Consider the following 15,951-nt stretch of genomic DNA (forward strand, 5'->3'; position numbering starts at 1 on the left):
AACTCAAGAAAAATACAAGTAAGCTTCTTTTCCATGGCTAGTTTCAGTTTTCCAAGATGAATGTGAAAGAAATATGATAAAGATGCCATGAAAATTAGAAGTAAAAACCCTAAATTGTTGTGTGAAATTTAAAGACCTAGTTTGTGCTAGGGTTTCAAGGTGTTATGATGTCCAAGGTTTTCCCAGTTTGATCCTTCTTTTCCCCACATTCACCAGCATTCTCCTTAAAATTGCCCATAAAATTCTATAATATCCCTCCACAAAATCCCAAACCCTACATTATCATAATTTCCTATGCCCTTGCCCTTCCCTAAATTCCTTGTTTATTTTTATTGTCCCTAATTCCCTCATGTTTCCCTTTCCCTAACAATTCCCTTGTATTTATGTCCCCTTGGTAACAGCATTTGAAAAAGTCAAACAGCAATCAATTGTGTGCACAGTCAGCATATACATTTCAGCCATCCTGTCTTCAAAACTATGTCAGAAACCGAATCAGATTATGAGCAGAGTTATGACAGTGATTCAACACCAGAGATAGAAGTGCCAAGGAGGCATCACAAGGGCGGTAAAGGTGGTCGGCATGTCAGGGAGGAGCCCACTTCTTTGGCTCATTTGCAAGCTTGTCCACTTGCAATGAACTGTTTTCAGTACCAATCATGTTTTGGATATTGTGAGCGGATCTCACAAATTCAACATCACAGAGAACTAGCTCGCTTGTTTGTCCTACATTTGCAGAATGGTCATGTGAACCTTGCAGGAGTGGACTTCACCCTATCACCCGAGATTGTTGCTCAAGCCACCGGGATACCAAATGTAGGGGAGGAATGGAATAAGCGCCAGCAGTTAGACAGATTTCACTATGAGCCATATATCAAACCCGGGTGTATGAAACACTTAACTGTTGTTTTTCCTTTCAGATTCCTAAGGGATGAGTATGCACCGTTGATGAGACTCATTATTCGCTATTTCACTTGTGAGGGCAGATTTTCACGTCTATATTCGTACCATATCCGTTTGTTGATGCATTTCACAAGGGTACGAATGATGAACATTCCATTTTTCATGTGTCGCAACATAGAGAGGATGGTGCCTATAGTACAAAGGAAGAGCCCAGCACAGCAGCATAAGAGCATCTATCATTATGCACTGATTAAGATCATAGTGATGCATCAATTGGCACAGCAGGGTATTGCTTGGGAGGATTTCATTTCTCGCGACTTTTTCACGGTGCCACAGCCACCTCCCGAGATTGTCCATGATGAGGGAGGGCCTTCACATCAGTTTGACATTCCTGAGCCCGAGCATGTCAGCGCTCCTTCATATGTTACATATCAGAGAGGCCACAGGGCCTTATTTGCATCTGCACGGCGAGTATTATCTTCACCTAGGGTGGAAGGGGTCTCGCCTTCTTCATCGGCACAGCGAGTATTATCTCCATATCAGGTGGAAAGGGTCTCGCCTTCTGCAGTACAGGTACAGGCACAGGACAGAGGCAAGCAATCCATGTTTGATGAGGGACCTTCAGGAGATCCGGACATGGATATTATTGACCTTGATATTAGCTCTCCTAGCTTAGAGCTAAAGGAGGTCATTCAACAACAAAAGGCTGAGAATGACTTGTTGCAACAGAAATTGGAAATGGCCAATTGGACAATCAACTACTTGGAGCAGCGTAACAAGCAGCTAGAAGATGAACACACTCTTGATGAGTTGCGGCGAATCCGAGAAGACCGAAACTTGGCCCGCAAGAGACCCGGTGATTTGACACCTATTGAGCAAGGGTCTATGCTCATCCGGGTGAACACTCATTTAGAGAAATTGTTAGCCAAGGCAAACAGAGACAAAGACATGCTCTGCCATATGAAGAATCATTACTGGGCCCGCATGCATGTTTGCAAAGCTAAAATGAAAATCCTTAAGAGGCGATTGAGCAAGGCATTAAAACGGCGAAAAAGGCCCGATCCACGCCAAATTTTGGCCGAAGCCTCCTTGAAGGAGCATGGTACTTGATGATACACCCTCAGCTCAAATCTCAAAAAATTTGGAGCAAGTTTTGGTCAATTTTGAAATTTTTGTATTAAAAACAGGTTTTTGCCCTCAATGCGTAGCGCGCAGCGCGCTACCCTGAAGATGGGGAGGTCCAATTCACAAAAGGTCTGCATTTTTGGATTTGTCATGATGAAATACACCTGCTCAACCACTGCCAAGGCATTTCATCAAGGTTTGGGTCCCCAAAAGGTCAAAAAACATGCAAAAAATGACCTCACTGCCCCTTTTTGGACACACAGGTAGCAGTCTTGGGAGAATGCATTTTTGGAGGGGCAAATGGGCACCAAATTGAAAAATTCCACTTGGGTTGGAAAGCAGACATCCAGACCTTTCCAACAAGCCCACCTGAGCCCAATTTGGATGCCGGGAAGTGCCCCAAAAGTGAGTTGAAAGGCGCGCTACGCGTAGGGTTTTGGCGCGCTACGCATCAGGGTATTTTCTAAGTTTTTCATCTTCAGCACAGGAAAACGCAGCTATTTGACCAGTTTTGACTTTTGATGGGATTTTTCACCCTCTTTGATGTAATTAATGTATTTTCATGTTGACATGACACTTATTTACCTATTCTAGAAGATTCATTCATAAAATAGCAAAAAATTAATGAATGAATTGGTTTCCTAGCTTATAAAGGCAAGTTGTTTTGATTGCCTAGATTGTAGTCCTTTGTTTAGAATTGGTTGAAACAGCTCCTAGGATGATGAGCTCGACCCCTAAAGGCAAGGAAATGTGTTAGCTTGCCTATATTATGTATCTTCTTAGTCATTTTCATGGTTGGACTCTTGAGGGATAAGCTTAGACTGTATTACACATTGTATCTCTGCAATTTTGGCAAAGGAAAGACCAGGGTTTTGCAGCACTATTTGGGATTCCTGTGGTTATTTGTGTTGATGGTGTGTTTCTCTCATGTACTTGTAAGTTTGTTATGTGTATCATTTTCCTACTATTCTCTTCTGCAAATTAAACAAATGAAGTTTTGAGGTAGAATTCATAATCTTGTATGCTCTGCCTTTAAGTTTGTTTAATATCTATGTTTTCATCTGTTTAAGGAGAACTCCTGAAAGTTTCTCGCTCTCCTTAGCTCCTCACCAGTCATATCTATCCATTCAAATCCTTTAAAGACATCAGGACGATTGCCTACCTTGCCCCAAAAAGACCTCTGCAAAAACTGTGTCACATCCCCGCACCCAAAATTGCCTTTCCCTGTTTTCCAACAAAACCCTAAAAATCTTAAATCAAACTATCTTTATCAATTTACTAGCCTAAAATCAGTATTCATATCGGTCATCTCAGCCCCTTTGAAGACCCTTTGCCGAGATAGACCCGGAGAGAGCCCTCTCCTGTCCTCGTAGGGCTAGCTACGAGGCTGAGCGTGGTTTGATGTTGCCTCGAGTTTTGCCTTCTTCAGCTTGAGGCAGATTTGAGTGCTAACAGAACCAATACTTTGGACCCAATACCAGGGGTCGATACTTCAAACCAAATACCATGGACCAATACCAAAATACCATGGACCAAATACCACGGACCAAAACCATGGTTTCCGACATGTACGTGCCTTTCCTTCAGCGAACCTGCGTGTGTACGTATACGCGCATTTTGCTCCGCTAACCCGCGTGTATACGCACTTTCATCACGGTCAACCTGCGTATATCTTTTTCTTGACCTGCTGCACTATGATTTGACATCTGAGTGAGTTGCCATTCAAGGACAATACTTGTATCATACTTCTAAGTAAGTTGCCATCAAGGACAACACTTGAATCATAATGCCAACAATCTCCCCCTTTGGACTTGATGGCAACAACCACACCAAGTCACTCTCCCCCTTTGACATCAAGGGCAAAGGCCGGACCAAGATATTCTCTTCTTGATCTCCATCTACTGTCCATACTCCCCCTGAGTACCTGCTGAAATCTCTGATTGAGCTCCCCCTTTGTAATCCGTCCATGCTCCCCCTGAGCACATGCAAGGTCTGCAAAAGCATAACATAACTCTATACATACATCAATCTCCCAATCAAGTGGGAATACACCATTTTGACTCATCCACCCAACCAAGTGGGGATATACCAAATGTTTATACATGACTCAACAACAAGAACCATTACATTATCCATCCCCTGCATAGTGGGGTAACAAAACAAAGACCAACAATCTAATCAAGACCATGTATGATCTGCACATAAGCATCTGTCATTTGCATCCAGACTTGTAACCTGCAATTCATTCTTTTGGTCAAGCAAGATATGTCAATAAGCATCATCACCAAAGACTTCTAACCATAATGCCAACAATGCATTATTTGAAGTATATGCTCCCCCTGAACCTGTGCCATGCCATCATCAAAACAGTGACTGAATCAGACTTCTGTACTGCTGCTGCCTTTCTTCAGAACATCATATACGTGACTGTGCAGCATATAACTCGCGTATATACGTGACTTGTCTTCATGAAACATGCGTATGAGATTTAGAACACTGATGTTCCACACTTCCAACTTCCTCTGAATCTGTCATGTCTGTGTACTCTGCTATGCCACATCTTTCTGGCTGTACTTCCTTTTTCTTCCATATCTTCAATTGTGATGATGTTTTCTTCTTTTGGTTTGGTGTCCACAATCTTCTCCTGCATTCTTTTGCTATATGTCCAGGCTTGTTGCATGCATAACATCTTACATGTTTCATATTCCTCCTAAAACAGTCAATGGCTTTGTGACCAAACATATTGCAAGCAAAACAATATCCCTTAAAGAACCTGGAACGTGATGATCTTTCTGTTTGACGGTCTTGAACCATTCTACTTCTGCATCTGGCTGCAACATGTCCAAGATTATGACATACATAACATTCAACATTATTCATTGGAGGAAATAATCGTCTATCACTTCCAAAGTTAGGAGCAAAGGATTTTCTTTGAGGAATTCCTTTCCTTGGCTGTTGATGGGGTTGTCTTCTCATCTCCTTGTTGATCATTTTTGATTTCTCATTAGAGTTCCTTGCCTCACCTTGTGAGCTAGATTCACCTTTAGCAGATTCATAAAAACCAAGACCAGTTTTGATAGCAGGCGACCTTTGACTACTAAGAATATCATCCAAGATCTTAGTACTATCTTGAAATCGTAATAGTTTATCTTTTTCTTCTAATTTACCTTTCAAGATATTTACCTCAACTTGATGTTGTTCTTCATTTTCCAGACATTGCTTCGTCAAAGTTTCTTCAGATTTTCTTCCTTCTTCCACTTGTTGCCTTAGTTTGAGAATCTCATTTTCTTGCTCTTCATTTAGCACCTGCAGCATTTGTCATACTCTGGAGGCACATTCCAGCTGAGCTTTTAAGCTGATAATTTCTTCTTTGAGGGCACTCTCCCTTTTGCTAGGTAGATCTTGTTGATCTATGATTTTGTCTGATGCTTCATTTGCTTGTCCATTTTCAATCTGAGGTGATTCAGGATCTAAATACTTGCTTCCATTCAATAGCAGGCTGTCCTTGTTCCTTTGAGCTGTCTTCTTCTTTTGACGTGCTTTTTTTCCCATTGTTCTACGGATCTCCTTCAAGTGATCAAGCTTCTACCAAAGGACCTAGCTCTGATACCAATTGTTGGAAATAATAATGAGAGGGGGGGTGAATCAGTGTTATCAAATCAATAAAACTTTTTCATTTTCATATTCTGATTCATATACGCTACTTCAGTTAAGGATATCCGCGTATATACGCGACTGTGTTAAAAGCAACTAGCGTACATCCAGTAATCTTTATGATTTAGTTAGTTCATCTTCAGTGAAAGCATCAGAACGTTATTAACCTTATGAACAGTAAACAGAACAGATCATCACACATAAAGAGCACACATGAACACCATGATATAAGGTGGAAACACAATGTGGGTGAAAACCACCTGCTGCAATTTGTTTCTATCTTCCTTTAATAAGAAGCTTTTTTTACAATGTACTGGTGCAGTCCTTTACCAGTACGCAGGCTGCAACCTGTAGAGGGCTACAACCCTCTTAGCTCTTGTACTAGCCGATCCATTTACTAGTACGTAGGCGCTGGCCTACTGAAGGCTCCAACCTTCACTCGTTTTCCAGCTGCTCCTGGAAGGGAGCTACAACCCCCTGGCTCTTGTACTGGCCGATATGTTTACCAGTACGTAGGTGCCTGCCTACTGAACTTTACGATCTTCCAGGGACCACGTTTCATACATTTTCATACTGGATCCATAAAACAATCACCATTGCAATACAATCATCAACTACACCTGCATCATCAATCTCTGAATCACCCAATACTGAAACCCTGTCAACAACACAGTCACCAGAACACAGAACAGACAACATAACTCTGCAACAACAACCAGATCCAACTGCAACTTCAAATATCATACTTCATACTGTATACGCTACTCGGACGAACCCAACCTGCGTGTATACGTGCTTTTACCAAAGACAACCCGCGTACAGATCTGCAAATTCTAACTCATAACATTGCAGCTGTTCCAAACATCAGTCATACCCATATCATAATATTCATACAATAAACATGCGTCAATAGATCTAGTCTATCCATAATCAAACCATATAATGATAATCATTCCAAGTCGTAAGATCTCGATCCATCGTTCATCATCCTTCACATGAGTGCCTCCTTGGTTCAGATCAAGCAAGGCATCACCAACCCATAACCAGCGTCTAGATCTTACACTTCATCAGATATTCCTCACATGCACACCTTCCTCTTGGCCTAATGATCTTCTCCTTATATAGGTTTAGGCTTCTCTCAATACAATGGTCCAAAACCATGTAGAACCAATACCTTGGACCCAATACCAAGGGTTGATACTTCGGACCAAATACCATGGACCAAATACCTTGGACCCAATACCAGGGGTTGATACTTCGGACCAAATACCATGGACCAAATACCACGGTTTCCGACATGTACGCGCCTTTCCTTCAGCGAAACTGCGTGTGTACATATACGCGCATTTTGCTCCGCTAACCCGCGTGTATACGCACTTTCATCACGGTCAACCTGCGTATATCTTTTTCTTGACCTATTGCACTATGATTTGACATCTGAGTGAGTTGCCATTCAAGGACAATACTTGTATCATACTTCTAAGTAAGTTGCCATCAAGGACAACACTTGAATCATAATGCCAATATCATGTACAGCACATATAGTTTTCATGATCTGCGTATGAAGTCCTTTATGATCTGCGTATGTGTCATCATGTACAGCATATATAGTTTTCATGATCTGCGTATGAAGTCCTTTATGATCTGCGTATGTGTCATCATGTACAACATACATAAGTTTCTGCGTATGTGTTATCATGTACAACATATATAGTTTTCATGATCTGCGTATGAAGTCCTTTATGATCTGCGTATGTGTCATCATGTACAGCATACATAAGTTTCTGCATATGTGTTATCATGTACAGCATATATAGTTTTCTGCGTGTGTTATCATGACCTGCGTAGAATCTCCATGATCTATGTATTCCCTGATCTGCATATCATTATGATCTGCATATGTGTTAAGTGTCACCATGACTGCGTACTGTCCCCATCTCCATGACTGCGTATTAATCTCTATGCCCTGCGTATAATTCAAGAACCGTGTAAGGAGTCTTCTACGCTCTGATCTATGCTGCCAGATCCATTCTACATGGAGCCTGATCTACGCTGCCAGATCCGAGAACATTATAGGATGCCGAGAATGTCTCAACATGACTGCACCTAAAACCATGGTGCAGTCAATACCCTACAACGGTTTTCTCTGTGGCTACCCTTTTATGACTGCGGCTTCCTTCATATACTGCAGCTACCTTTTATTAGGATTGTTTAGACAGCGTATAGGTACCTGCGTTTAGGGCTGCATATGTCTGTAGTTCATTACGGTGATTTAGAGCTTCACGTGGCTGGGAGCCTCTTCTTTCATCTGCGTCTTGGAGACCAATGTATCACTCTTTTTGGTGTCTCTCTCTTTCTCCAAAAACCCAAACGTGGAGAGGAAGAGGCTACACTTGAAGAGGTGTTCTCTAATGACATCAAATCCTCATCTATTTATACCAAAAACATATAGTTTGAATAGACATGATGTTTGGGCTTCTAGAGCCTACATAAGAGCTGGTCGGCTTGATCATAACTACATAAACAAAATAAATTCATATCTCCATAAATACTTATCAGAATCGCATGATCTTTAGATCAATCCTACACCTCTCGACGAGAGGGATCCAATAAAAATATCAGTTGCCATAAATAAGCCGACCCACATGGAGTTTAGCCCTAGTTGCCAATTTAACAGTTCTCTTGTGGGTCGGGATGATTAGTTCTCCCATGGAAACTGTGGAACAGAATGATTAGTTCTCCTATGGGCCAGGATGATTAGTTCTCCCGTGGCAACTGTGGAACAGGATGATTAGTTCTCCTATGGGCCGGGATGATTAGTTCTCCCATGGCAACTGTGAAACAGGATGATTAGTTCTCTCGTGGCGATTGTGGGGCAAGATAATTCGTTCTCCTGTGGACAGGATGATTAGTTCTCCTATCGAGGCATCCTACCCATGCAGTCTGGGACTCATGGGAAGTACCTCTCATCTTATCAATGAGCAGGGAAATGGGGTTTGGGAACATAGTAGTACTATCGATGGACGCATCGTTGTATCTACCGTACTCCCTATGCTAGGATGACCTCCATTGATCCGAGATCAATATGAGTGGTTTGAGGCACTCTCTTGTGATATTGATCTGGGATCAATAAAACTGACTTCGGGTCAGTTAGAGTGATGTGACCACACTCTCTTCAGATGAAATTGACTTTGGGTCAGTAAAGAATGGTATGAGACATTCTCGATCAATTCTTCTTCTTCATGGTTCAGCAGAGCAGTGCAGGGCACTGATGGCAGAGATAGTACAGTCGGACATATGGATCAGCGGATGGAGTTCTCCCTAGTTGAGAGGGAGTGTTAAAATTGGAAACTAGGGCCAAACTCCATGTGGGTCATCTTATTAATGGAAATTGATTTTTTCTTGGATCCCTCTCATCAAGAGGTGTAGGATTGATCTAAAGATCATCCGATTCTGATAAGTATTCATGGAGATATGAATTTACTTGTGTTATGGGACAATTCATCAAGGTCGGCTAGCAACCAAAGAAACCCCACTTGTGCTCAACGTTTTAGTATAAATAGAGGTGGCCTTCAAGTCATTTTCAACACACTTGGGATCTCTTCCTCTCTACTTGTCTTTGGGTTTTAATAGAGGAGAGATCTTAAGGGATAACGCTACCCTAATCTAGAGGGCAGAAGCCGGAACTACCAGGAACTACCAGAATTGCCGAAACTGTCAGGAACTGCAGGATACAGCCGGAACTGCCAGGAACTGCCGAGAACTGTCGGAACTACCGAAACTGTCGGAATTGCCGAGAACAGCCAGAACTGCCGGAACTGTCAGAACTACCGGGAACTGCCGAATAGAACTGTCGGGAACCGCTAGAACTGTTGGAAACTGCCGGAAACTGTCGGAACTGCTGGAACTGCCGAGAACTGCTGGAAACTGTCGGGAACTACCAGAACTACCGGGAACTGTCGGGAACTACCGAAACTGCCGGGAACAGTCGGAACTGCCGGAAACAACCAGAACTGTCGAGAACAGCCGGCACAGGTGGAACTGCCGAGAACTGTCGGAGCATCTGTCTCCGAAGGAGAGCAGCATGCAAGGGACAACTAACTAAACATTGGGACAGTTGTATGGTACTTAGTAGCAAATACACCAAGCATGCAATGTTACATCTAGCATGCAAGGGATAGCTAGCATGCAACAGCAAGCATGCTAAGGACAACAAGCAAGCAAGGTGCAACCAACACATAGGTCAGTATGGCAACATGGTGCAACAATGGCACATAATGCAATATAGTGATGGGTACAGTCATGATTAATGAAGCATGATGAGATGCAGCATAGTGATGATGGGTGCAGCATAGTGCAGTGCGGCGAGGTGCAACATGATGACGAAATGCAGCACAACGATAGGTGAAGGAGTCACCTTGGAGAATCAGTTGACACAGCATGTCTTCAACTGATCTCATGTATCATCTTCTTAGAGATGATCTATGCTCTTATCTAGATAAGTCAAAGTGTTGACTGCTGTTGTAAACATACTCTCTCTCTCTCTCTCTCTCTCTCTCTCTCTGTCCTGAACTATTGAAGAACATATAAGAAGAATTGATCAAGGGTTTCCCCACATTGGGGTTTGTCCCTGGCTAGTGCCACATCTCGTGTCCTCTTGTCTTGACTTGTCTTTTGCGATTTATGTTTATGTTCTATTTGCAGTTTACTTTAATGCTGATGTGATTGCTAATCTAGAAAAGATATTGAGCTAACAGTGAAAATTGAAATAAATTGCTCTAAGCATAGAACATACCTAATATTAACAAAGAGTCATCCAAGTGATTGAGGACATGTTAAGAATGTATGTATTGATAAGCCATCTAAAAGGAAGGATTATTCACATTTTATTGAATTTTCCTAAAATAATGGATATCATTGAAATTCAGCCCATTTTGAGCTCTATATAGCAAAAAATGCAATACTTTAGTGAGTTGGGATAACCTACAGACAAAGTAGTGCTTGATCTAAAATTGCTCAAAGAAATGGAAGAGCAGATAGTTAAAATGTAATATTCCTAAGTGGAAATTAACTAATAACAGTAAATAATAGAACAATGAACTAAGAACAACAATGATAAATTAAAACCAAGTGCACAAATCAAAACACTAATGAAATATAACAAAACAACTGAGCCATTTTATTAATGATGGAAGTTTGGGCACATAAATGAGTAAGAATGATAGAACTTGGGCTTGTTATGCAAGCTATGCAAAACCTGAGTGATAAGTCCCAAACCCAGATATGGAAATGGCCTCAAACAAGAAATATGCATTGCTCAGAAATTTTGTTATTAGTTTCCAACTAGATCTGAAGATACTACTCTATATATTGCTCAAAAAAAATTGAAACTTCAGCCACAGACTCTTCTCCAAATACCCACAAAAACCCAAAGAGGGTTTGGGTTGATTTCGGGTGATGAATAAGCCCTCCAAGTGGAGCAAGTGGCTCTCTGGCTCGCTGTGCACGTTGCTAGGAAACACTACGCATGAAATGCCCCAAATTATCCATTGAAGAGATCTCCAATGTTGCATTGGGGAACTATCTCCAGAAATCCAAGTCCCTTTAGCCCTTGGCCCTCCAAAACTACTCTTCTCCTACACCTACACAGACTCTGCCCAGAAACCCCTGCGCGTTGGCCAAAAAGGATAAATTCGAACCATAGAAATTCCTCACTTTAGCTCTGTTAAATCACCACCAAAACTTTAGCACCAAATGGGAAAATTCTCCTTCAATTAGCCAACTCATCCAACCCACTATAGTTGACCCAAAATATGCCACACAAACTACCTTTGCGCCCAAGATGTCTGCAGAACTAGAAGTCCAGCTGCAAGACAACCATGTAGGAGGCTAGAAGTGGACTCCACTAAGTCCCAACTAGGACGACACTCGAAGTTCTCCGAAGAATGGGTGGAATTTCACCTAAAATCCCTATGTTGAACAACGCTCCAACTCCTACGCTAAACAACTTCAAGAGGTCGAATTTTTGAAGTTTGATAGTCAAAAGATATCAAGAAATGCTTCCTTGCTACCTTATAGAGTCATGGGCCCTTTGTCTCCCCTTGGTGGCCGCCACAATCCACTACCCTTCCTTGAGGTTCGAATTGCCTCCTTTGGTGGCTCCCACATTCCACTAGGAGTTCGATTTTCCCCTCTTGGTGTGTATTGCCTCCTCGGTGGTCCCCACCTTGCCTCCCAAAGTCGCACTTCACTCATCTCTCTTAAGATTGTTGGCACAACCTTAGAGCCGATGCTAGCCTCCTCAGATAGTAAATCAAAAATTGGGGACAATACATAAAATTAAGTAGAATTTAAAGGATGCACTCGACAAGCAGAAGAGTTATGCAGATAAAAACATGACAAACAGAGAAGTTAAAGTGGGATAGCATGTAATTTTGAAAGAGAAGCCTAAGAAAAGTTCATTAAAGACAAGCAATTGTACCAAGCTGGCAGCGAAATTCTGTGGTCCCTTTGAAAAATTGGATAGAATAAGATCTATTGCAAAGATGCTTGCATTGCATGCTTCCATGAATGTGCATGATGTATTTCATGTGTCTTTGCTAGAAAAATAGGTGAACGATCATAACTTTTTTTTTGGTTGGATTTTGATTCTGGTGAAGCCAAAAGGAGACTTTCAGGTACAGTGAGTGTGTATATTGGACAAGAAGGTCATGGGGCTCCAAACCAAATCCATAGGGCAGGTAAAGGTCCAATGGACATGCTACAGCCCTAAAGAAGTGGCTTTGGAGCTGAAAGATGTGGCATGGGTGTTGAAAGATGCAATGTGCAAGGAACACCCATAGTTATTTTTAAATTTTTAATAAAAGTTTGTATATATGTACACTTGCAAGTGATGTGGACCGAAGACCATGCCAAAATGGGGAGGGGAGGAGGATGTAATACCCCAATTTTGATCCCGAATTAATAATGTATGTTGACGCACGATGAAAGGGTGGAGAGCCTAGCAATCTTGACGCACGATGAAAGGGTGGAGAGCCTAGGTGAACGATCATAACTTTTTTTTTGGTTGGATTTTGATTCTGGTGAAGCCAAAAGGAGACTTTCAGGTACAGTGAGTGTGTATATTGGACAAGAAGGTCATGGGGCTCCAAACCAAATCCATAGGGCAGGTAAAGGTCCAATGGACATGCTACAGCCCTAAAGAAGTGGCTTTGGAGCTGAAAGATGTGGCATGGGTGTTGAAAGATGCAATGTGCAAGGAACACCCATAGTTATTTTTAAATTTTTAATAAAAGTTTGTATATATGTACACTTGCAAGTGATGTGGACCGAAGACCATGCCAAAATGGGGAGGGGAGGAGGATGTAATACCCCAATTTTGATCCCGAATTAATAATGTATGTTGACGCACGATGAAAGGGTGGAGAGCCTAGCAATGTAATAGTTTCTAAATATTAACAATAAAAATACATCACTAACTACAGATAATCAAGGACAAGAGTCATAGAGGACTATGATTCCACAAAAGCGGGGAGGGAGGTGGTAGATAGAGAGGCTACATCAAAGTTATATATTTTATTTAACTCTTATTCAAATTAATTCGGAAAAGGAGTCACATGAGCTTCTTGGGGAAGCCACATGGCATATTGTGAGCATTCATATATTAACCATATCTTTTATGGTTGGTGGGTTTGTCATTCTTCTTTCTTATTCATTTTGGCTTTTGCTTCTTCGAGAGAAGTGTAGAATTCTATTGTCGAAGAGATATTGGTAGTTGATTGTAGGAAAAGACTAGTTATTTTCCAATGATGTGAAGATGCCTTAATGCATCGATGCACTGGCATTTTGAAAAAAGCTATCAATAGCTAAAAATTTCTAGAGCTTGCAACATTGAAATTTACTAACCAAACTGGACTAGAGCCCTGGAAAGAAGTGGAATAGCCTAAGGGACTGCATTTTAGAAATATGATTCCTTTCTTTGGGTTGTGCAGGCTTAAGGGTAAAGAGTTGGTAAGTTAAGACTGTTGTGTGAGTGATTGAACAAAATGTAATAGAATGAGAACTTCACTATCTGTAAGTTATTAGAGTCAGCCTCAACAACCATCCTTATGCATTCATAGCCTCAACTCGAGGGTGAAATGCTACTAAGAGATTTGGAGAGTGAAATGTTTGATGGCTACAACCCGTCAATGTGGTTATTTCATGTAAATAAATGTTCACTGTGTATTATATTCATATTGTGTTTACTTTGTACTTTCTCTTGATTAATGTTGTGTATATCTTTGAAACTATGCACCAAATAACACATCTATTATTCCATGGCCCAAAAGACGAATTACAATAGTCACCATGCCCTCAAATAGGCTACATTACAAGAATACCATGGATTACAAAAACCTTGAACCCATAGACTACCAACAGTAAATTGACTCTATCAATAAGTCAAGTTTACCTAAATACCCTAACAATGCCTAGTAGAAATGCTGTTGCTGGGGTGGAATGGGAAAGTGCTTGAACCCATAAACTACCAACATAAATTGACTCTATGAATAAGTCAAGTTTACCTAACTACCCTAACAATGCCCAGTAGAAATGCTGTCGCTTGGGTGGAATGGGAAAGTGCATTTTTGCTTGTAATATTGGACTCAACTTTCAGGAAAAGCAAAATAAATATCGAAAGACAAAGAAGTGTATGCTCCGAAGGGCACATAAGAATGCTTTATAGTCATATTTGAATTCTAGCTTTTTATTTTGATTTGAGAAAGTGAAGGCGCTCAAACGTAATTCCATGGTTTTTAGGCATCTGCGTTCTCGCCGTGGAGTGGGAAGTCCGCACAGGCTGCATGCTCGGGGCTCTGGCAAGGGTTCTACAATGGTGACGATTAAAAGACTTTCATTTCAGAGATTCAAACGACCGATTAATTTCAAAATAAATAAAAAGATGCATATAATACTTGGTATTTACCATTTGTACAGGCAATATTGTCTGACATTTCTCAGTACTTAAGAACATACACTTCTATATTTTTTCAAAATTATAGGGTGAAGTGAATGAGAAAAGCACCTATAGTAATTTTGGGGATGGGCTCGTTGACATTGGCAGCCCGGCCCTCCGCTTCCTGTAGAACTTGCTGCATCTGTACTAACCTCGCCGACATTTTACCACTAGACTTGGAGTCGGAATTCATGCAAAATACTCTGCAGGCAACATTCCCTGGGGGTCTAACCCGCAAAGGAAGGATACCCAACATCCTCAGGGTCCGGACATTCGTGGGAATTGAAGGATACGACAACATGGGCATGTGGTTTGATCTCAGAAGAGCCACACTGCTGCAAGCGGCCATTCTGAGCATACCCAAAAGAGCTTCCCTCGATTAGTTTCAGTTACTCAGAGATTGGTAGAAATTCTATAGTCGGAAAGATCCTTCAATTACCAAGTCTGGAAATTGATTTATCAAATGCTTGGCGCTCATTTCTCCAAAACTGATCTCTCGAAATGCTTGGATATGAAATCTCTTAAACTTAGGCAATCTGTGATCCAAATTTTATCCACATTCATCATACAAAATGACTGGAATGCTTTTATTCTTTGGGTTTTCATATTTTTCAACGCTTTTTCAAATTTGTATTATTTTTTAATAATAAAAAATCGAAAAACCAAATTTAAATTAAATTAAAAATAAAAATAAAACAAAACAAAACGCTTTCATTCTTTGGTTTTCATATTTTTCATCGCTTTTTTTCGTATTATTTTTTATTATTTTTTAATGATGAAAAATCGAAAAACCAAATTAAAAATAAAAATAAAACAAAACAAAGAAACATGTGTAACATATTTATGTGTACCATATTTATAAAGTATTAAAACATAACCAAAAAAATTACCCATTAAGTGTATTGAGTAATATATTTAACATATTATAAGTGAAAATAAAGTATAAAATTTTGGATTTAAGAGATCTGTGGTAATCCACAGTATGCACATTTTTATACCAATGTTTCAAATCTCAAATGCGATCCATCATTAGGGTTAGAGAATGATAATAAAAGAATAACAGAATGAATAGAATAAATACTCATGAGGACACAATTTTTAAGGAATTGCACATGATCTGCTTGAATCTAAATTTATTTTTATTTTATTTTATTTTTAATTTATTTTTCATTTTTAATAAATTACTTTTATTTTATTGAATTTTTATAAAAAAAATTAATTTTAATAATTATTAGGTTTATAACCTATAGATTAAAAAGGAATTGGAAGTGATACTA

General features: G+C 40.4%; 1 protein-coding gene across 5 annotated transcripts in view; it reads right to left on the reverse strand.

Moving 5' to 3' along the window:
* Nucleotides 1-15,259, reverse strand: part of LOC149220421 (uncharacterized) — a 100,844-nt gene extending 85,585 nt beyond the window's left edge. For 2 of the 5 annotated variants that reach the window (XR_016249281.1, XM_089384783.1), the window contains exon 1: nt 14,744-15,256. Coding sequence is in view for 4 of the 5 variants with exons in the window: in XM_089384783.1 (XP_089240909.1) it covers nt 14,744-15,032 (289 nt within the window). In the remaining variant the exon portion in view is untranslated. Of the gene's footprint in view, nt 1-14,743 lie in introns of all 5 variants that reach the window. The other 3 variants (XM_089384782.1, XM_089384781.1, XM_089384784.1) reach the window with 3 other exon arrangements.
* Between the last annotated feature and the right edge of the window lie 692 nt (nt 15,260-15,951).

The sequence above is a fragment of the Pinus tabuliformis genome, chromosome Q (genome assembly GCF_031772625.1).
Source record: "Pinus tabuliformis cultivar Carrire ecotype Pingquan chromosome Q, CPIR1, whole genome shotgun sequence".
Classification (NCBI taxonomy): domain Eukaryota; kingdom Viridiplantae; phylum Streptophyta; class Pinopsida; order Pinales; family Pinaceae; genus Pinus; species Pinus tabuliformis.